We start from the raw sequence: 22,809 nt of genomic DNA, 5'->3' as shown, positions 1-22,809 counted from the left end.
GAATACATTTGTTTTTTGGCTGCACCTGCAGCACATGGAAGTTCCTAGGCCAGAGATCGAATTCTAACCACAGCTGCAGCCCATGCCACAGCTGCGGCAATGCCAGATACTTAACCCACTGCAATGGACCAAGGGTTGAACCCACATCTCCGCAGCAACACGAGCCACTGCAGTCGGGTCCTACTCTGCCACAGCAGAAATTCTCAGCAAATCTACTGAGTGCTTGGCACTGTTCAGGCACTGAGGATATTATCAAGGAGTACAACAGATTAAAAAATCTCTGCGCTGGGGTTCCCATAGCGGTTCAGCAGTAACCAATCCGACTAGTATCCATGAGAATGTGGGTTCCATCCTGGCCTCCCTCAGTGGGTTAAGGATCCAGTGTTGGCTTGGATCTGGTGTGGCTGTGGCTGTGGTGTAGGCTGGCAGCTGTAGCTCTGATTCGACCCCTAGCCCAGGAATTTCCATATACCACAGGTGTGCCCCCCCCAAAAAAAGACAGACATAGGAGCAAGTACACCTGGTCACAGATGTAGCTCCCCAATCAGCCTGCTGAACAGAAATTGATGGGTTGTTTGTTTTGTTTTGTTTTTTTGTTTTTTGTTTTTGTCTTTTTAGGGCTGCACTCACAGCATATAGAAGGTCCCAGGCTAGGGTGGATTGGAGCTGTAGCCACAGCCACAGCAACACCAGATTCCAGCCTCATCTGCAGCCTACACTATGGCAGGGCAACGCCAGATCCTTAACCCACTTGGCAAGGCCAGGGTTCGAACCTGCGTCCTCATGTATACTAGTCAGATTCGTTTCTGCTGAGCCATGACAGGAACTCCAGACACTGGTTTTACCTGCAGTTCTTGGGCAGAGGATATGTAAGCCATGGAACCACAGTGTCATCACCCATGAGTGGCCTTTAGGGATGACATAATTGTCAACGCAGAGGTTGAATGATCATAGCCTTTGATTTGGTTACTAAAATTCTTTGATTTGTTCTATCATATACTTCACTTACTCTATTCGCCATCAACATATCTAACAGCTCACTACTTAAGATTCTTGCTGGAGTTCCCCTGTGGCATAGTAGGTTAAGGATGCGGCATTATCACTGCAGTGGCTCTGGTTACCGCTGTGGTGCAGTTTGATCCCTGGCCCTAGAAATTCCACATTCCAATTCCCATGGGCAAAAAAACACCCCAAAACAAAACAAAACAGGTTCTTACCTATGTCTCACAACCTACTTGCTTAATCAATATCCATGTCTCATAAGCTACTAGCTTTCTTCTCTATTTAACAAGTTTGTTTCATCCTGTTTCTTTTTCTTGTCTCTATAACAGAACTGAATATTCTCAAATACAACACACTCCATTATAATGATGTTTTAAATGAATAAAATAAAATGCATAGAACTTTAAAAGAAACTAGTTATATTAAAATATAATTCTCCATTAAGTAACAAGATCTAGCAGCAACAAGTTTTGTTTTTTATGGAAGTTCTGGCCCGGGATGGAATCCCAGTCGCAGCTGCCACCTATGATGCAGCTGCAGCAACTTCTTAACAGACTGTAGAAATAGGTAAGCAGGTCTCTTAACTACGGCAACTTAAGTGATGATGAACTTGATGTTGAGTGCTCTCCAACAATTATAAAGTGATATGAAAATGTCTTTGGGGAGTTACCGTTGTGGCGCAGTGGTGAACGAATTCGACCAGGAACCAAGAGGTTGTGGGTTCAATCCCTGGCCTCCCTCAGTGGGTTAAGGATCCGGCATTGCAGTGAGCTGTGGTGTAGGTCGCAGGCGTGGCTTGGATCCCGCGTTGCTGTGGCTCTGCCGGACCCCTAGCCTGGGAACCTCCATATGTATCGAGAGCGACCCAAGAAATCGCAAAAAGACAAAAAAAAAAAAAAAAGTCTCTGATGATTGTTGCTGAGAAAGTCACAGGATTCCCAGAATCTGTACTCATGCATTAAAATTCATAGTGAAAAATGCTAGATTTCAGTTAGTTTTCAGTACCCACGGCCTGCAGATTGCAGTTAGAACCTGCCCAGGTTGACCTACCTTTGGCAGGTCAACCACATTCTGGAACCAGCCCAGCACCTCCCAGACCTGTTCGCCTCCAGGGAGAGAGGGCACACGTATTAAAAGGGGACAGGGGTGGGTTTAGTTATAAGAGCACGTAAGTGTTCCTGGGGACAAATGATTAAGAGCACTGCGGCCGGCCCAGCCAAAGAGCTACAGGCGGAGCTCCAGCCAGCATGGACCCCCAGCAGCTCCGCCTCGCTCACGCGGCAGCAGCAAGCACTAGGGAAATGCCGCCCCCAGCCCGCAGGGGGCGTGCGCGCCGGCGGCCCCGCCCCGTGAACGCGGCTAGCGGGGCGTGCCCCCCCCGCCAGGCATCAGCAATCTATCGGGAGCGGCGGGTGGTCGGCGCGGCGTGCTTGGCGGCAGCGGCGGCGGCTCTGGGCACTGGGGGCCCTGCTGGGAGGAGACAGGCAAGCAAGGCGGCGGCGGCGGCGGCGGCGGTTGCGGTTGCGTGTCTGCAGGTCGCAGCGTCAGGCTTCGGGAGCTGCATCGGCACAGGGAGGAGGATGGCGGAGTCATCGGACAAGCTCTATCGGGTCGAGTATGCTAAGAGTGGGCGCGCCTCCTGCAAGAAATGCAGCGAGAGCATCCCCAAGGACTCGCTCCGGATGGCCATCATGGTGCAGGTGCGGGATGAGAGGCCGCTTTGTGCGCGGCGGGGGCTTCCAAGCGTCCGGGGAGGGTTGGGGGAGGGCTGGCCCAGAGCCGCGGGCCAGGCCGGCCGCTCGGAGCCCGCGCTGGGCCTGCGGGCGCTGCTGCTGCCGCTCCTCCCGGCGTGTGGCCCGCCGGGTGGACTCTTCCGGAAGGTTTTGCTGATGTTGCTGAAAAAGCCCGGGAAATACGGTGTGGAGCTGGTGGTGCCTTTTATTTTGTAAAAAATAAGGAGCTGCTTTTATCCTTATTCCGGGGTGGTGCTGTTCTTGTTTCTGTTATTGCTGTTCGCCTTGGAAAGAAAATGTACGTGTGGTCTTTGGAAGTTAGTTTGGTTTTGACCTACATTGCGCTGGAAGATTTTTGTCTTATATTCGTGGTGGCGACTGGCAAGTGAGGGTTTTTTTTTTTTTTTTTTAAGCTATTTTTGGCAATCTTCTACATTCGCTCACTCTCATTTTTTAAAATTATGCAAAGCTATGCAAGTCGGTGTCGTTTCAGTACGGTGCTCCCTCTTTGAGCTTAATTTGTGGTTTAAAATAACCTTTTCCCCAAACTTTCCAACTTCGCAGACTTGCTGCATTTGCAGCTAATCCGATTTGAGTAAGAATGGCTCCGGGGGTTCCTTATCTGGATTTATTGGCTGATTAGGGAAATCCCTCTGGTGGTCCCCGAGGCCTACAGAGATGGCCAGAGGCTGTTGGAATGAGGTGTTTATCTGGACCTCAAGGTCCCAGTAGCTTGATTTTCCCTCCCCTCCGTGAGGCAGTTTGTGTTGTTGTGTTTTTTTTTTCCCCCCTGTATTTTTAGGGCCACACCCTTGACATATGGAAGTTCCCAGGCTAGGGGTGGAAGCAGAGCTGCAGCTGCCGGCCTACACCACAGCTCACAGCAACGCCAGATCCTTAACCCAGTGAGTGAGGCCAGGGATCGAACCTGTGTCCTCATGGATACTAGTCAGGTTCTTTATCCCTGAGCCATGACAGAACTCCCAATTTTCATGTTTTGTTTGTTTGTGTTTTGTTCTTTTTAAGGCTCCACCTGCGGCATGTGAAGATTCCCAGGCTAGGGGTGGAATCAAGAGCTGTAGCCACCGGCCTACACCACAGCCACAGCAACACCAAATCCAAGCTGGTCTGCGACCTACGCCACAGCTCACGGCAACGCCAGATCCTTAACCCACTGATCAAAGCCAAGGATCAAACCTGTGTCCTCATGGTTACCAGTCAGATTCCTTTTTGCTGAGCCACAGTGGGAACTCCCCAGTTCATGTTTTAGAAATGACCAGAGAGCACTGCTGGCTTTGGGGTGGAGGGGAGTGGGTACCAAGTGTGCTTAGGCGATCTCATTTCATAACTGGGCAGGGACTGGGGTTGTCACCCTGGTGTCCTCAGGGCCACCTAGCTAAATACCTGGCACACAATACTTCTTCATTCAGTAAATACTTGCTGAGCACCTGGTAGGTTCCAGGTGTTGTGTTAGGTACTAGGGGCAGAAGGAGAGACTCCACTCCTGGGAGCTTCCAGTTGAGTTACAGGGCTGATGACTGGTAAATGTTGCTGTACAGGGGTAGGTGCCACCTGATGGAGCTATGCACTAGGCGTCACATGCCCAGGGTGGGAGCTTTGCCACAGAAGTAACAGGAAGTTGAGGATGGAAGAGGAGACAAGACCTATCATCTGAAGAGCCCTTATCTCCTATGGGGCGTCTTTTCATTTTACCCTAATGTTTGGGCCACTGATCTTAAGAAGCTCCCGATAGTGCAGGGGTTCTTTACCTAGAGTCTTTGGGATGGCAGGTAGAATTCAGGAAGTAAGTCCATGAGTTTAGATGAGAAAAAAACATGTGCATCCCTGGCATCCCTGTAGCCTTTCATTGCAATCCACTGCTTCCTCCAGTTAGGAATGGAAACAGCAGAGCAAAGGCAAATTAGCAGTACCTGGGGTTTTTGTCATCAAGGCTAGTTATTTTCGTACAGCTGTTGGGGGTTTCTCAAAAATTTACCACCTACACTCATCATTAGAAAATTGCAGTCGTTATTAAAGTGGGTACTTAACTGTATTTTGTTATTTGATGTTTGAAGCTCATGGATTATTATATCCCAGTAAACTTTTTTTTAATGTTTTGATAATTATTTCAATATAATCGATTTCCTCTGTGCGCCTGTGTATTTTATCGTGCATTTTGAAATGTTAGTCTGAGAATGGGACATCCCTAAGGCTTCACCGACAGCCAGAGAAGCCCCTGTTCTATTGGGAAGGACAGACAAGGATGCCAGTGAGGCATGAAGAGGAGGGTTGGCTCTGTCTCCTGAGTCATCATTTCCTGAACCAAATCAAATCTAGCAGCAGCCCAAGTAACCATAGCCTTGTAAATTAACTGTACTGCAATAAAAATTTTTAAAAAATGATAAAGTCGGGGTTTCTGGGCCCTCCTTCTGCTTACCTCAAAGAAAGAATTAGTATTCAAAGTTAATGTGGTGGAGCTCCGGCTGTGGCTCAAAGGATTGGTGGCGTCTTGGGAGTGCTAGGACGCAGGTTTGATCCCCGACCTGGCACAGTGGGTTAAGGATCCAGCGTTCCCGCAGCTTTAGCTCCAGCCTGATCCCTGATCCACGAGTTCTATTTGTTGAAGGGGTGGCTGAAAAGGGGGAGCTGGGGAGTTCATGTGGTTTTTTCTAATTGTAATGGGAGGTGGAGTTTTCATTCAGAATATAACTTTGGTCTTGGCTGAGCTGCTGAAGGCCAGAGGGAAAGAAAGAGGCCTTTCTTCACCACCCCCACCCCCGCCCCACTCCCCTGTGGATTGGAATTCCTTCTTTTACATTTGTATGGGCAGTTGGAGTCTGGAGTACCTGATACTTTAGCTGGCAGGCCCTGGGGCAGCCTCCTGGGATGCTTTGTGCCTTCCAGCCTTTGGACTGGGAGGAGCTGTGATGGGCCCTTCTTGGGATGGCCTGAGGCAGGCAGACAGCCTGGTGCTCTGTGGTTCTGTTCTTTGGGGGGTAGGCCAGCTGTGGTGTGGGCAGTTTCTCAGGAAGCTGACTGGGTGGCTGGTGAGGCCCCTGGGGCCTGGTAGGTGCTCACGTGTGCCGAGTATGCAGCCAAAGCTTCTGTTCCTGGCTCAAGTGTGGTGGCTCCCAAGTGGAGACTGTCGTCTCGTGACCTTGGTCTAGTTCCCTTCCTCCCATAGGGGTCTCAGTCATGAGTTCACAAATAAAGCCTGGTCTTGGTCAAGGGTTCTTGCAGGGAGCATGGGGGCTCTAACATCCCATGAGCTTGTGCTGGGAGTTCTGACAGGCCTGTGGGTCCCCAGCCCAGTCAGGAAGAAATGCCATGGCCACGAGTTCCACTTGGGGGAAAGCCACCAAGCCGCCCTCTCCCCTTTGCACTTAAGAGGAGGCTTAGACAGGAGTACCAAGGCAGAGAGAGCCAGGTCAAGGCCACTGCAGATGTTATAACAGGACGTCAAGATGCTTGAGGCTGCCTTGATAAAGTCTGAGCCAGGACCCAAGTCCACTCTGAAAATGGCCATTTGTTATGTGGGGGGGGGGGGGGCTGTGTTTTGTTTAGGTTGGGAGGGAGCCTCTTTTCCACAGCAGGACTTACTCCATCCCTCCCTCCTTTTCCCTCCAGACTCCACAGACACTTTTTGACCACTGCCAGGAGCAGGAATTGCCGTTTCCTGCCAAGAGAGGCCCCGTGGTCCTCCGGGAGCTTCTCACCCCATGCAGGACAGACATTGAGCAAATAATCTTAACTCTGGGGGACTGTGGAAGAAGGTCTTGGGGGACCTGAGGAAGTGCAGTTTTGCTCCCAGCCTCATTAACCCTGCATTTTATTTAACACTGCAGCGTGAGGCCCCACACCTAGCAGAAGGTCATTGGGAGACCTTGTCACTCTTTCAGAATACTTCCCCTGTCCCCCACTCCATCCTGCCTGGAGTTTATTTTTAACACCGTTGTAGTAGCTTTATGCCAGCCTCTTGACATGGAGCTTTATGTTCCATCAGAGCAGGTGTTTGGGGCTTGCCTTGCTTCGGTCAGAACCGTTTGTGTGTGAAGTACCCCTTCCTGCCAAGCGGTGTGGAGCAGTGTAGGGGAACCAACAGTGGTCGCAGGTTCAAGTTGGAGCTGAGTCACTTGCTGCCTGTGTGACACCCCCCCCTGCAGCCGTGAAGTGGGGGTGCTGGGTCCCCAGAGGCAGTTGCAGGTGTCCCGGGATGGCTTGTCTTGAAGGGCAGCAGGGACTGAATGTGGCCGGACCTCCCAGTTGTTGGGGCGGGGGCGGCCTACCCGTTCCCTCTCCTTAGAGAAGTCACTCCTTGCACACATTCACTTGGCTGTTGCGAAGCGTGACACTTTTCTCTGACATGTTTGCTTGGCCTGGCGCCTTATGTGGGACTCATTCCCGTGTTGTTCTAAGTGCACGGAGCCCTCCAGGCCACAGGGACCCTGGTGAGATGGGGCCTTGCATCTCCTGTGCGCCCACGGAGTTCTGAGCTGAAATGCCCCCGGGCCCCGCCCCCATCCATCTGAGGGTGGTTCGGGTCCCCATCCTAAGGCGGGCCGTTGCTGTCCCTTTACAGCTTTCCCCCCTCCAGGTGGGGATGAGGAGGCTGTCGTGGGTTTACAGTTAAGCAAATGGGTTAGAATGTTGGGGTCCCAGGGCCAGACCTGAGGCTCACCCCTCTCTTCCTCCTCCGACCCCGCCCTTCTAGTCGCCCATGTTCGATGGGAAAGTCCCGCACTGGTACCACTTCTCCTGCTTCTGGAAGGTCGGCCACGCCATCCGGCACCCTGACGTCGAGGTGGACGGGTTCTCCGAGCTCCGGTGGGACGACCAGCAGAAAGTCAAGAAGACGGCGGAGGCTGGAGGAGTGACAGGTGTGTGCACATTGGGGGAGGGTGGGTGTCGCCCCCCAGCCCCAAAGCTGCCCGGGCGAGGGGCCTTTCCCAAGAGAACAGAAGCAAGGTCCTTCAGTTCACCCTTTCTTGTTTTAGCAGCACCCCAGTGACCCAGTGTCATTCTGATGTAGGGTATTTTATTTCTCCAGATGCTTCCGATGTAGCTTTTAAATGTGTTGTGGCTGTTTTAATAGACTTTGTTTTATAGAATAGTTTTAGGTTCACAGCAAAATAAAGCAGAGAGTTCCCATATGCTGATGGCCCCCACAGAGGCATGACCTGCAGCATCAGCAGCATCCCTCAGCTGATGGTCCACTTGTTGTAATCGCTGAACCTACATTGACGTCATCATCACCCAAAGTCCATAGTTTCAATTAGCCGTAACTCGTGGTGGTAGAGATTTTATGTGGGTTTGGACAAAAGGGCAACAATACATAATCCATTTTTATAGTATTGTACAGAAATATTTTTCACTGCCCTAAAATTCCTCTGCATTCTACCCATTGGCCTCTCCCTTTCCCAACCCCTGGCAACCGAGGATGCTTTTGCTGTCTCCACGGTTTTGCCGGTACATTTCAGTCCTAAGTGCATTCATTCCCATGGTTAGGCAACCATCACCACCATCCATCTCCAAAACTTGTTCATCTTCGCAGATGGACACCCCATGCCAATTCAACGACAGCTTCCCATTTCTCCCCCCACCAGTCTCTGATGACCACTGCTAATTTCTGTCTCTATGAATTTGACTGCTTCTAAGTACCTCATATGAGTCGAATCATTCGATATTTGTCCTTTTGTGTCTGACATATCACTCAGCTTAGTGTCTTCACAGTTCTCGCGTGTGGTGTGCTTTTTTAAGGCTGAATAATACTCTCTTGTACGGCTAGAATAATATTCTCTTGTTTGTCCTTTCATTCACTGATGGACATTTGGGTTGTTTCTCCCTTTTAGTGATTGTAAAGAATGCTGCCGGAGTTCCCATCGTGGCTCAGTGGTTAACAAATCTGACTAAGAACCATGAGGTTGCTGGTTCGATCCCTGGCCTTGCTCAGTGGGTTAACGATCCGGTGTTGCCGTGAGCTGTGGTGTAGGTTACAGACGCAGCTTGGGTCCCGAGTTGCTGTGACTCTGGCATAGGCCAGTGGCTATGGCTCCAATTCGACCCCTAGCCTGGGAACCCCCATATGCCGCGGGAGCAGCCCAAGAAATGGCAAAAAGACAAAAAAAAAAAAAAGAAGAAGAATGCTGCCGTGAACATTGGTATACAAATCTCTGTTCCAGGCCCTGCTTCCTGTTCTCTTGTGCATATACCCAGAAGTGGAATTAAGTGCTGGATCATATAGGAATTCCATGTTTCATTATTTGTGTAAACTGCAGTGCTGTTTCTAGCAACAGCTGCATGATTATCCATCCCCGCCAGCAGCGCACAGGGGTCTGATTTCTCCACATCCTTATTGATACTTTTATTTTCTGAGTTTGGGTTTGTTTTGGTTTTGGAATTTTTTCCCTAAATAATACCCATCCTTGGAATTCCCTGGTGGCCTAGTGGTTAAAGAATTGGGTGTTGTCTCTACTGTGGCTCAGGTTCGGCTCCTGGCCCAGGACCTTCTTCGGGTGAGGCCAAAAATAACAACAATGTTAGTAGTAAGACCCATCCTAATAGTTTGAAGTAGTATCTATTGTGGGTTTGATTTGTGTTTCCCTGGTGCCCTGGCTGTTGCATTCTACAACTTAATATTTACTCTATTGACGTTAAAAGTTACAAATTTCCATCATGGTTTTTAAAGGTCTGTAGTATTCATTTATTAAGGTCTTGCTAGATTTTGTGCATATTTGACATGCATTAATTTCACTGAATCCTTGCACCAGTCCTTTAATCAGTTTTACTGTTGAGGAACTAAGATAACTTAGAGGTTGAGGTAATTGGTCCAAGGTTACACCAGTGGTAACGGCCTGAGCCAGGATTCAAGTCCAGACTCTTGCTTTTTAGACTAGACTCTGACCCATTTAGCTCTATTATAAATAGAGCTGCTGCAGATTTCTTGTATATCCTGGGGCACCTGTCCAGTTGATTCTGTAATTCCAAGAGGGGGAATTACTGCCAAAAGAGCTGAGCTGTTTGAAGGCCACATTACCTGTCAGAAAGGTGGTGACCGCGGTACCAGTGATGTGCGATGGACCCACATCTCCATGTCCACACCATCGCTGAGTGTTTTCTTTTTCTTTTTTCTTTTTCTTTTTGTCTTTTTAGGGCCGTACCCGTAGCACCTGGAGATTCCCAGACTAGGGGTCGAATTGGGGCTGTAGCTGCTGGCCTACGTCACAGCCACAGCAACGTGGGATCCAAGCCAAGTCTGACCTACACCACAGCTCACTGCAATGCCAGATCTTAACCCACTGCGAGGCCAGGGATCGAACCTGCCTCCTCATGAATACTGGTTAGATTCATTTCCACTGAGCCGTGATGGGAACCCTCCTGAGTATTTTCGTTCCTTTTCGTTTTCCTTTTACTGAGGTGGAACATTTTGTCATGTGTTGATCAGTCATTTGTGTTACTTTGCTGTGTGTATGTGTCCTTGCCTCGTTTTTTTAAGGTATTTTGTCTTTTCTTAATGAAATGTAGAAGATACTCATTCTCAGTCTCATGTGTTTGCAAATATTTTTCCTAGTTTCACATTTTTCTTCTAGATATCTTTATTGTATGTTTTGTCACATCAAAGTGTCATCTCTGACTAAATGTTCTTGTCGTACCTGTCTTCTCATTTACAGTATCCACTTTTGGTATTTTAAAATCTCTCATCCAGAATTTAAAAAATAATGTGCATACAGTTACAGGCACAAACTTAATATGTACAGTTCAGCGAGTTTGGACAAATGCCTTTGCACATCTAACATTCACCCCGTCAAATTTTGCTACCAGGGATTCTCTTCGTGGCTCAGCTCTTAACAAACCCGACTAGAATCTATGAGGATGCGGGTTTGATCCCTGGCCTGTGGTGTGGGTCGTACATGTGGCTTGGATCCTGTGTTGCTATGGCTATGGTGTAGGTTGGTGGCTACAGCTCTGATTTGACCCCTAGCCTGGGAACTTCCATATACCACAGGTGCGGCCCTAAAAACCAAAAAAAAAAAAAAAAAAAAAAAATTGCTACCCCCAACCCCACATAGGTCCATTAGACCGTTTCCGAGTTATCCTCCCCTCAGCAAGGTAACCACTGTTCTGATTTCTATCCCTGTGCAATTGATTTTTCGTTTTGGAAAAAAGGGAGCGGTGTCTTTCTCTGGTTAGCTGCTTCCACTCAGCGTAACATCCATGAGACCCATTCAGGTTGTCTTAAATGTCATCAGTTCTTTTTTAATTATTGAGGAGTAGTCCCTCCTCTGTTTGAGTATTACTACAATTTGTTTATCCATTCTCCTGTTGGTGACTTAGGTTGTTAACAGACTAGGGCTGTTACAAATATAGCTGCTATGTACACTTGTGTACACGCTCTATAAATGCAAGTGCTCTGGTTTCTCTTGGGTAAATGCCTAGGATAGACTGGTAGATGTAGGTTTAGCTTTTACAGCAACTCCAGATCTGAGCCATGTCTGCAACCTGCACCACAGCTCATGGCAACGCCAGATCCTTAACCCACTGAGCAAGGCCAGGGATCGAACTCAGAACCTCGTGGTTCCTAGTCAGATTTCATTTCCGCTGCGCCACAACGGAAACTCGTGTTTTTTCCCAGTATGTTTATTGCTAGCATATAGAAATGTTTTGCACTAACTTTGTGCTTTGCAAATTTGCTCACTTCACTTGATGGTATTAGGAGCTTTTTTGTAGATTCCTAAGGATAATCCCAGTTACAATCATGTCCCCTACAAATAGAGATGGTTCTAGTTGTTCTTTTCTAAACTTAAACTTCTCTTTTTCTTGCCTTGATGCACTTACTAAAACCTTCAATACAGTGTTAAATAGAAGTGGTAAGAGAAGCCAGGCTTGTCTTATTGTTGATCTTGGGAGAGAAGCATTCAGCCTTGGAATTTATAAGAAAAGAATCTAGGGAGTTCCCGTTGTGGCGCAGTGGTTAACGAATCCGACTAGGAACCATGAGGTTGCTGGTTCGGTCCCTGCCCTTGCTCAGTGGTTAACGATCCGGCGTTGCCGTGAGCTGTGGTGTAGGTTGCAGACGAGTTGCTGTGGCTCTGGTGTAGGCTGATGGCTACAGCTCCGATTAGACCCCTAGCCTGGGAATCTCCATATGCCGCAGGAGCGGCCCAAGAAATAGCAAAAAAAAAAGAAAAAAGAAAAGAATCTAGCTTTTCCCAAATGCTTGGCCAATTTCCCCTGAGATTTTTCTTTTCTTTTTTTTTTTCTTTTTCTTTTTAGCACCCCCCACCACCACTTTGTTTTTTGTTTATATGGGGGTTTTGGGGGGGGGAGGGGGACTTCATTCACAGCATATGGAAGTTCCCAGGCTAGGGGTTGAATCAGAGCTGCAGCTGCTGGCCTACGCCACAGCTCACGGCAACACCAAATCCTTAACCCACTGAGCAAGGCCAGGGGTCGAACCCGTGTCCTCACGGATACTAGTTGGGTTTGTTAACTGCTGAGCAACGACTGTTATTTTTTATTTTGCTCTGCTCTCTTGTTTTTGGTTTTTGTTTTTCTAATTGAAGTATAGTTCATGTACAATAATAGTATATAAGTTACAGGTATTCAGTGTAGTGATCCACAATTTTTAAAGGTTATATTCCATTTATAGTTATTACAAACTATTAGCTGTATTCCCCAACTACAGTATATCCTTGTAGTTCCGCATATTTAATTCTTACGTATACATTGTGTCTGTATCAAGATTGTCCCTTTAACTCAGCATTTAACTTTTTTTTATTTTTTATTTTTTGTCTTTTGTCTTTTTAGGCATATGGAAATTCCCAGGCTAGGGGTCTAATCAGAGCTACAGCTGCCTGCTTATGCCACAGCCACAGAGATCGGAGCCACTGAGTGAGTCCAGGGATCGACCCCACAACTTCATAGTTCCTAGTCAGACTCATTTCTGCTGCGTCACGACAGGAACTCCAACTCAGCATTTAACTTTAATAAATGAAAGTGTAATGGAAATTAGAAGGCAGAGTTAGAATTTAGTATGGTACAAGCCTTTCATAGTAAGCACTTAATAAGTTTTCCAGGGGAGTTCCTGTTATAGTTCAGCGGAAACATATCTGAGTAATATCCATGAGGACGCAGGTTCAATCCCTGGCTTTGCTCAGTGGGTTAAAGTATCTGGTATTGCTGTGAGTTGTGGTGTAGGTCGCAGATACGGCTCCCATCCCACCTGGCTGTGGCTGTGGTGTAGGCCAGCTGCCGTAGGTCCAATTTGACCCCTAGCCTGAGAACCTCCATATGCCACAGGTGTGGCCAAAAAGAAAAAAATGTGAGGGACTGGGCTACAGGGGGAATGAAGAGAAGGGGGTGGGACCCCCAGCAGCTAACACTGTACTGTTACCAGAAGACTGACAGAAGGTTTTTATGTTATTGCCAGAAAAGCTCTCTTAGGCACCCACAATGGTTGCAAACAAGCGTAGATGAGATGGACCAACTGTGGTCGCCCCAAACCTAAGGTGTCATGGTAGAGGAGCCCCAGGAGGTAGAGGCAGAGGTCGGGGACTCTGGAGCCACACCAAGGCTGTTGATTTGAGCGCGGTGCCTTTGATTCTTCAGGCAAAGGCCAAGATGGGGTTGGCAGCAAGGCGGAGAAGACGCTGGGTGACTTCGCGGCCGAGTATGCCAAGTCCAACAGAAGCACGTGCAAGGGCTGCATGGAGAAGATCGAGAAGGTGATCGAGTGCCTGGGGCTTCACATACGGACTTCTGGGATTTCTGACGTTGGATGTCATGGCGTATCCCAAAAGAAAAGTAAAAATAGACGTTCCCGTTATGGCTCAGCAGTAACTAACCTGACTGGTGACCATGAGGATGCGCGTTCCATCCCTGTCCTCACTCAGTGGGTTAAGCACCGGTGTTGCCATGAGCTGTGGTGTAGGTTGCAGACATGGTTCAGATCTGATGTTGCTGTGGCTCTGGTGTAGGTCGGCAGCTGCAGCTCTGATTCAACCGCTAGCCTGGGAACTTCCATATGCTGCAGGTGTGGCTATAAAAAGCAAAAAAAAAAAATAGAAAAAGAAAAAATAGGGGCTTTCAGTCCTGGCTTAACATGAGTGGTTAAAAATAAAGTGAAGATTGGACTTCCCGGTGTGGCACAAAGGGATCATTGGCATCTTGGGAGCACTGGAATGCAGGTTGGATCCCTGGCCCGGCCCAGTGGGTTAAGGATCCAGCATTGCTGCAACTGTGGCTCAGATCTGATCTCTGGCCTGAGAACTCCGTATGCCAAGCATCGGCTGAAAAAGAAAAAAAAAAAAAAATGGATGAATAAAGCGAAGGTCTCCATAGAGATAGGAGGTGGCAGTGACTTCTGGGCAGATCTGACCCTGACTATTCATGGTCCTGTCCTCATGTATGTCACTGCCACCACTCTTGGGAGTCCTGGGAGAATTTGGAAAACATTGACACCTGGGGTCTCTTCTGGACCCCTCAGTGGCTGTGGGGAACTGTTGGTCGCGTTTGGTGGGATTAAGTTTAAGGAGAATGTTCCTGGTACCAGCCTCCAGGTCTCTTCCACTTGATCAGGGACTTCCTTAAATACCCCTTCCTCCCAGCGCTTGTCCCTGAAGGATGACAGCTGGTTGGGTGACATGTTCGGTCCTCTGAGCAGTGGGGAGACAGGTGGAAAGTGGGCCTGTGCCCTCTGGCCTTATTACCCAAGATCCTCTGGTCTTTGGTAAACACTCTGGTTGATTAATTTCAGGCATCGATTGGAGGTTTCTACCTCCTCGGAGTATTGTACGGGAAATTGAGCTGAGTCAGTGGGTCCTTAGAAAGGACACAGATGAAATGGCTAGATCTACTCCAGCCATAAGAACCTGAGGCGAAAGTTAATGCCCAGAGGGAGTGCCAGAGACTGCTGAATGCTGCTCAGCCGGCAGTGGGGAAGTGTCGGTCCCCCTGCTCCGAGCCTTCCCCTCTGGGATGCACAGGCACAAAACTCAGTAGGAGTGTCAGCGCTGAGAATTGTGAACCTGAGCAGGACTAGCTTACAGGTTTGTTACTGCCCCCCCCCCCCCTGTTTTTTTGGTCTTTTTAGGGCCAAAGTCAAGGCATATGGAGGGAGGTTCCCAGGCTAGGGGTCCAATCCGAGCCGCATTTGCCACCTACACCACAGCTCATGGCAATGCTGCATCCTTAACCCATTGAGCGAGGCCAGGGATCGAATCCACGTCCTCATGGATCCTAGTTCTTAACCCCCTGAGCCACAACAGGAACTCTTACTACTGCTTTTTAGGGGCCTTCACATGTGTAAAGAGGCTTGAGAGTCTGGGTTTGGGAGGATTTTTGGCAATCCCTGCTGGAACCAGGTCCTGCCCTGGCTCAGTGCAGCCTGCGGCAGCTCAGCATCCCAGGTGGCTTCGTGCCCACGCCAGGTCAGCAGAGCATTCTGAGGCAATGCTGTCTCTTCCTCACTTGCCCAGGTAGCTAGCTAGCTACGTAGCTAGTTGGACTTGACCCCCGTTAAGATTGAGGGTCACACAATCCTTGGTGGCATAGAAGAGCCCAAACCTCCCAACAGCAGCCCCACCCTATCCAGCCCTTTGTTCTGGGCATGGACCTGGGGGCCCTGGTCACCCCCAAGTCCCCTGACATTTACCATCCTTCCTTGTCTCTGTGGATTTTCCCACAGGGCCACGTGCGCCTGTCCAAGAAGATGCTGGACCCCGAGAAGCCCCAGCTGGGCATGATCGACCGCTGGTACCACCCAAACTGCTTTGTTCAGAACCGGGAGGAGCTGGGCTTCCGGCCCGAGTACAGCGCCAGCCAGCTTAAGGGCTTCAGCCTGCTCACCGCAGAGGACAAAGAAGCGCTGAAGAAGCAGCTCCCGGGCATCAAGAGTGAAGGGTGGGAGGAGGGCCGTGGGGGTGGGGTCGGTCCATGGGTCCCAGGAACACTCCTGTGGCTGTGTTCCCCTTGCTGCCCATCAGAAAGCAGTGGAGGCGGCGTGGCAGGGAAGTCCCTGGGGCCTGCAGTGTGCCCTGCTGCAGCCCCTGGTGGTCTGTTTCAAGGCCTGCCCCCCACACAGCCCTTCACACACTTAAAGACCCCTCTGCCAAGCCAGCTGAGCGTTCCTCTGGCCAGCGTCCACCACCGCCTTTTCTCTGACCCCTGCCCGACCCACTTCCCCATCACCACAGTGTCCTCCTGTGGATGTGTCCCTGTGGGGCTGGGTCTCTGAGGGTGGTGGTAGGGATTCTTGACTTTTTAAATGGGGGTAGGGGGGTGGCAGTGGATGAGGACTTCCTTGGTTGAGAGTTCAGGATGCCATACGGCTTTTCATGGTCATGGTGTTGAGTCTGAGGCACTTCTTTCTTGTGTTCCTCTGCTGGCCCCTCGGCCCCAGTCTAGAGTTGCTTGGGGCGTGGCAGGGCTGCGCTGCATGAGGATTGAGGCGACCCACCACCCCATCCTCAAGCAGCCTTCATGCACTGTCTCAGCTCAGAACGCACGCACTGAGTGTGCAGCAGACAGGGCTCTAATGTGTAGGAAAACTAGAAAGCGAGGCTTGTAGACTTAGACACCCCGAGGGCGCTCTGGCACGTGGTGTAGGTGTAGGAATGCACAAGCTCACATTTGTGCCATAGCCACAGTGGGAATTGAGTGGGCGCTTTAGGTGTGCCAGGCACCACGCTAAGCCTTTTCCACGGGACATTCCATTTAACCATCACCACGGGGCCCAGAAGAAAGATGGTATGCTTTTTTCTGTTTTTATGAATTGATTTTAATCCTGTGTGATGGCTGATTGTGTCTTTGCCACCAAGGCTGACCCGCCCTGGTCTTAGACCCTCCATGCCCTTTCTCAGCGTGATACTGCTGAACTTGGTCAGCAGTGTTTGCAAACCCAGCTCAGGCACATGGGTGAGCAGTGCCTAGACTGTTGCTTCTTGTTTGGGCTTTTATTTATTTGTTTGTTTGCTTATTTTTGTCTTTTTAGGGCCACACCCAAGGCTTATAGAGGTTCCCAGGCTAGGGGTCAAATCAGAGCTGTAGCCGCCAGCCTATACCACAGCCACAGCAACATGGGATCCGAGCCGATTCTGTGACCTACACCACAGCTCATGGCAACGCTGGATCCTTAACCCACTGAGGGAGGCCAGGGATCAAATGCAACCTCATGGTCCCTAGTCGGATTTGTTCCCACTGTGCCACAGCGGGAACTCCTTTTATTTATTTTTTTAATGATTTTTATTTTTTCTGTTATAGTTGATTTACAGTGTTCTGTCAGTTTTCTACTGTACAGCAAAGTGACCCAGTCATACATATATATATATATATATATATCTTTTTCTCACATTTTCCTCCATCATGTTCTGTCACAAGTGACTAGATAGAATTCCCTGTGCTATACAGCAGGATCTCATTGCTTATCCACTCCAAAGGCAATAGTTTTCATCTGTTAGCCCCAAACTGCCGGTCCACCTAATTCCCTCCCCCTCCTTCTTGGCAACCACAAGTCTGTTCTCCCAGTCCATGAGTTTCTTTTCTGTGGAAAGGTTCCTTTGTGCCGTATATTAGATCCCAGATATAAATGGTATCATATGGTATTTGTCTTTCTCTTTCTGACGTATTTCACTTAGTATGAGAGTCTCTAGTTCCATCCATGTTGCTGCAGATGGCATTATTTTGTTCTTTTTTATGGCTTAGTAGTATTCCATTGTGTATATATACCACATTTTCCTAATCCATTCATTTGTCGGTAGACATTGGGGTTGTTTCCAGTAGGTTGTTGGCTATTGTGAATAGTGCTTCAATGAACACAGTTAGTTGCATGTTTCTTTTTCAATGAAAGTTCTGTCTGGATATATGTCCAAAGTAGGATTGCTGGGTCATATGGTAGTTTTATATTTAGTTTTCTGAGGTACCTCTGTACTGTTCCATAATGGTTGTAGCAACTTACATTCCTACCAGCAGTGGAGAAGGGTTCCCTTTTCTTCATTGTTTGGGCTTTTCGACAGCAGCACAGCCTCCCACTAACAGCTTCCCAGCCTCAGGGGCAGCCTGGTATCTTATCTTGAAAGGCTCAGCGCCTGGCACTTGTGCTTTATCATTTTGTGAGCCCCTCCACCCCGTCTCCCCCAGCTGAGGTCTCACCTCTAGAAAGCTCCTGCCAAACCTTCTAGGCCATCTTGTCTGTACCAAGAGATACATGGAGTTTTGGCATCAGATCTGAGCCCTGGGTGCTGGGCTGGGGTGTTCCAAGGCTCTGGGTCGACCTGCTGCCCCCTCCTGGTGACAGAGTGACCTGAAAGGGATGAAGTCAGCAGCCAACACTGCCTGAGCAGAGCTCCTGAGGGACCCAGTGCACGTGGTGGGGTGGGAGTCTGGCCTAGCGGTGTGAAAATAGCGTTAGGATGCTGTGTCACCTGAGTCCTTGGCTTTCAGGGTTTCAGTGGCTCTGGTTCTTTGTCTCATGCCCTGTGTCTTTCAGAAAGAGAAAAGGTGACGAGGTAGATGGAGTGGATGGAGTGGCCAAGAAGAAATCTAAAAAAGAAAAGGACAAGGAGAGTAAGCTCGAAAAGGCCCTCAAGGTGAGTCCAGAGCTGAGCGTCGCTCTGCTGGTTCTCTCTCCCCTCTCTTTCTCATTTTGGGAGGAAAGTTCAAGGATGTGCATATGTCCTGCCCACCAAGACCTTCAAAAGTCCCACATGAAGGAAGTTCCAGTGTGATGCAGCAGGTTAAGGATTTGCTTCAGCCTTGCCATAGCTGTGGCCCAGATCTCAGCTGCCTGGGAACTTCCATGTGCCATGGTTGCGGCCAAAAAAAAAAAGAAATTTTCAAATGAATAGCTGTTGTTAAATAGCCTAGTTTGTCCCCCAGGTTTTCTTCTGTCCTCCTGAAGAAACAGTTCTTAGGTGGAAGTACTCACAGTGGGCTCTGAGCAGACCAGTGGCCTGGCTCAACGAGAGCTGGGCCATCTGTTCCCCCTCAGCAGCCTTGTGCTGTGACGGGCTCTTCGTGCTTCAGCCACATGATGCTTCACTGAGTCCCAGACCTGTAGGACCACTTGCATGATTGATTCCGTATATTGAAGTCAGGGATGCCAAAGTTCTTAGCATGGTGGCTCGAAGAAGTAAAGTTGTTCGATTTTTTTTTTTTTTTTTTTTTTTTTTTTTATTATTATTATTTTCCCACTGTACAGCAAGGGGGTCAGGTCATCCTTAGATGTATACATTGCAGTTACAGTTTTTTCCCCCACCCTTTCTTCTGTTGCGACATGAGTATCTAGACATAGTTCTCAATGCTATTCAGCAGGATCTCCTTATAAATCTATTCTAGGTTGTGTCTGACAAGCCCAAGCTCCCGATCCCTCCCACTCCCTCCCCCTCCCATCAGGCAACCACAAGTCTCTTCTCCATGTCCATGATTTTCTTTTCTGAGGAGATGTTCATTTGTGCTGGATATTAGATTCCAGTTATATGTTCGATATTTTTTAATGAAACCCTTTTGTTGAAAAGAGAAATAGGCGTGTAGTAAAAGGAGAAAACTGCCCATTAGATCAGCAGTCATTGACCAGAATCCTCACCGTGTTGGTTACACGTGTGTCAGAACAAAGTAAAAATGATTAACCAGAAAATGCTGTCTGTTTTTAGGGCCACACCCTCGGCATATGGAAGTTCCCAGACTATGGGTCGAATCAGGGCTGCAGCTGCCGGCTGACACCGCAGCCACACCACATCCATGCTGCATCTGTGAACTGCGCCGCAGCTTGCAGCATCACCAGATCCTTAACCCACTGAGGGAGGCCAGGGATCGAACCTGCATCCTCATGGATGCTGGTCAGATTGTTTCCACTGCACCACGATGGGAGCTCCAGGATTCTTCCTTTGAGAAGAACTGTCTCTCAGCTGCTGGATCTTGTGCACAGGCCCAGAACGACCTGATCTGGAATATCAAGGACGAGCTAAAGAAAGTGTGTTCAACCAATGACCTGAAAGAGCTGCTCATCTTCAACAAGCAGCAAGTGCCCTCCGGGGAGTCGGCGGTGAGCTGCCTTTGCGTTAAGGGAACCGCGAGCCAAGCGGCCAGGCCGTGTGTGGTGACTGTCCCGGTGGCGTGTGGGAGGCCCTCCGGTTGAACACCTGCTGGTATTAATTGGGAGTGAAATTCCACAGTTGTGTTGCATGGTCATCGCCATCAAGGTTGCCATTTCCGGGGGCAGGAAGGGGCAGGTGCTCGAGGACTAAGGTGGGCTGGACCCCTGCCTCGTGTGTTTGTGCCACAAACTGGCCCAAGGCACTCTCTCTGCCACCTTCTACCCTGATGAGCCGAGGGCCGTTTCCCCTGCAGGCCCTGCCCACTCTCTGGAGGGGAGGTGGGTGCTGTTCCTTGTGCAGAAACTGGATGCTCTGGGCTCTCCCTTTGTCTACATCGTGGGGCAGGGGAGCTGCAGGAACATTCCATGCGTGGAAATCAGTGCTCTTAAAGACCCAGAGGCCAAGCTCCAGCTGTTCAGATGGTTAGGGACCTCAGGGCAGTCCCTCCCTTTCTTAGTGTGTGAGGTCAAGGCAGACTCTTCATCCCACATTGGTAACGTCCTCCGCTGTAGCCGCTCCTCCCCACCCCTGACGTGCTTCCTCACTGGCTCCAGATCTTGGACCGAGTGGCCGACGGCATGGTGTTCGGTGCCCTTCTTCCCTGTGAGGAATGCTCAGGCCAGCTGGTCTTCAAGAGCGATGCCTACTACTGTACTGGGGACGTCACTGCCTGGACCAAGTGCATGGTCAAGACACAGACGCCTAACCGGAAGGAGTGGGTGACCCCAAAGGTGAGTGGGGGCAGGGGGGAATCATGGGGCCTGCTCTGAACGACCTGAGATACAGAATTGGTACTGAATGCTGATCTTGACTGGGCTCCCTACACCCCTTCTAGGAAGGGAAGGGAATGAGCCTGATGTCCTTTCAGGCAGTGATCTTTCTCCAGTGTGTGTGTGGCAGCGGTGGAGGGGGGGAAGAATCGGGGGTGGGGGGTGTGGGCTTGGGGTCGTGGGACGAGCTTATGACCCCAGAGAGAGGCCTGTTGGCTCTTGAGGGGAACCAGTTGAGAATGAGGCCTGGGAAGTTATAATCAGGTTCCAACAGTGGTTCCCTGACCAGATTATCCACTGGTTGGTGTGGGGGGGGGGGTCTTTTGTTCTTTTGTTTTGTCTTTTTAGGGCCGCACCCACAGCACATGGAGGTTCCCAGACTAGGGAATTGAACCAGAGCTGTAGCCACTGGCCTGCACCACAGCCACAGCTGCGCCGGATTCTTAATGCACTGAATGAGGCCAGGGATTGAACCTACATCTTCTTGGATACAAGTCAGATATTTGTTTCCTCTGAGCTACAGTGGGAACTCTTTATTTGTTTTTAAGGAAAATATTTTTTCTCTTAAAGCTTCACAGTACCAGCACTCTTACAAATGTAGAAGCACTAGAACTAAGTAACTTATCAGTAGTAATACTGTATTTCATACTACAGGCTTCATATTTTCCTTTTTTTTTTTTTTTCTTTTCTTTTTTGTCTTTGTTGTTGTTGTTGTTGTTGCTATTTCTTGGGCCGCTCCCGCGGCATATGGAGGTTCCCAGGCTAGGGGTTGAATCGGAGCTGTAGCCACCGGCCTACGCCAGAGCCACAGCAACATGGGATCCGAGCCGCGTCTGCAACCTACACCACAGCTCACGGCAACGCCGGATCGTTAACCCACTGAGCAAGGGCAGGGATCGAACCCGCAACCTCATGGTTCCCAGTCGGATTCGTTAACCACTGCGCCACGACGGGAACTCCTGTTTTGTTTTTGTTTTTGTTTTTTAGGGCCACACTCAACGGCATATGGAAGGAAGTGCCCAGCCTAGGGGTTGGATTGGAGCTGCAGCTGTCGGCCTATACCACAGCTCATGGCAACACCAGATCCTTAACCCACTGAGCGAGGCCAGTAATTGAATCCACAACCTCATGGATACTAGTTGGGTTCTTTACTGCTGAGCCATGACAGGAACATCCCATATTTTCTTATGTTATTCTTTATTGTTTTTTTTTTTAATTTCTTTTTATTAAAGTATATTTGCTATTCTTCATTATAAGGAGGAAAAAAAGAGAGATTCTTTTTATTCAAGGGAGAAATAACTAACTTTATACATAGCTAACCAAAACATACATTCTTCAGGAATTCCGAGAAATCGCTTACCTCAAGAAATTGAAAATCAAAAAACAGGACCGTATATTCCCCCCCGAGGCCAGCGCCCCTGTGGCCACAGCACCCCCACCCCCCGCAGCCTCTGCGCCCACCGCCGTGAACTCCTCGGCCCCACCAGGTACAGCTCCGGGCGAAGTAGGGCTGGGGCCCTGATCTTAAGGTGAAGAAGGGTGTCTGTCTGAGTTCTTGGTTGGCTCATCCTGTGAGGAAGCCCTGCCCTTCTTCTCCCAGCCCACATCAAGCAGGGGTGGGGCTGGGGTAGAGGCTTCTGAGTAAGGCCAGGGGGACAGCCTTGCCTGCAGGGACAATTAGAGTAGCCTGTCCAGCCCTGCACTGCAGAGTGTCATCCAGGCCTCACGGTCCTGCTTCAGGGCGCCCATGCCCAGCTCGGAGAGATGCTTGGTCTCTCGAGTCCAGAGACCTGCTGTATGTGTTGCCCACAGAGCAAGTTACTGGTCAGTCCCCGCAGGCAGTCCTCCCTGCCAACCAAGACAGTGACATCAGTTCGTGCTTTTCTGGCAGAAGAGACCTGCTGTCTTTTTCACTCCGGCACATGGTGGAGTCTGGTGGTCAAGGCCAGTGTGAGGGATGGAGGGCGAGGTTTCTCGTCCATAGCGCACCCCTGCTCTCAGCAGCCTGGGGCCAGGAGCACACGTAGTGGGCTCCCCACCTCGCTTGCAGGTCACAACCGGGTGATTCCTTTTTTCCTTGTTTATTTCTTTATTTATTTATTGGTCTTTTTATTTTAGGGTCGAACCTGTGGCCCAGGGAGGTTCTCAGACTAGGGGTCGAATCGGAGCAGCTGCCAGCTTCCACCACAGCCACAGCAACGCTGGGTCCTTAACCCG

At 49.6% G+C, this 22,809-nt stretch overlaps 1 protein-coding gene across 2 annotated transcripts in view; it reads left to right on the top strand.

Annotated features, from left to right (window-relative positions):
- The first annotated feature begins 2,392 nt into the window (after positions 1-2,392).
- The window catches only part of PARP1 (poly(ADP-ribose) polymerase 1), a 38,638-nt gene continuing 18,221 nt past the window's right edge, over positions 2,393-22,809 (top strand). Inside the window, exons 1-8 of one of the 2 annotated variants that reach the window (XM_003357641.5) lie at positions 2,393-2,702; positions 7,447-7,612; positions 13,341-13,456; positions 15,418-15,632; positions 18,217-18,316; positions 19,654-19,770; positions 20,377-20,553; positions 21,932-22,079. In XM_003357641.5, coding sequence (XP_003357689.3) covers positions 2,583-2,702; positions 7,447-7,612; positions 13,341-13,456; positions 15,418-15,632; positions 18,217-18,316; positions 19,654-19,770; positions 20,377-20,553; positions 21,932-22,079 — 1,159 coding nt within the window. In that variant the 5' untranslated portion in view covers positions 2,393-2,582. Of the gene's footprint in view, positions 2,703-7,446; positions 7,613-13,340; positions 13,457-15,417; positions 16,354-16,753; positions 18,317-19,653; positions 19,771-20,376; positions 20,554-21,931; positions 22,080-22,809 lie in introns of both variants that reach the window. The other variant, XM_084979197.1, reaches the window with a different exon arrangement.

This window comes from Sus scrofa, chromosome 10 (assembly GCF_054392235.1).
Source record: "Sus scrofa isolate SSC_HxYL_T2T_F1_AM1 chromosome 10, Sscrofa_HxYL_maternal_Yorkshire_Landrace_v2.0, whole genome shotgun sequence".
Taxonomy (NCBI): Eukaryota; Metazoa; Chordata; class Mammalia; order Artiodactyla; family Suidae; genus Sus; species Sus scrofa.
Note: the sequence above shows the minus strand (reverse complement) of the source record. Positions and strands in the feature narration are given on the sequence as shown.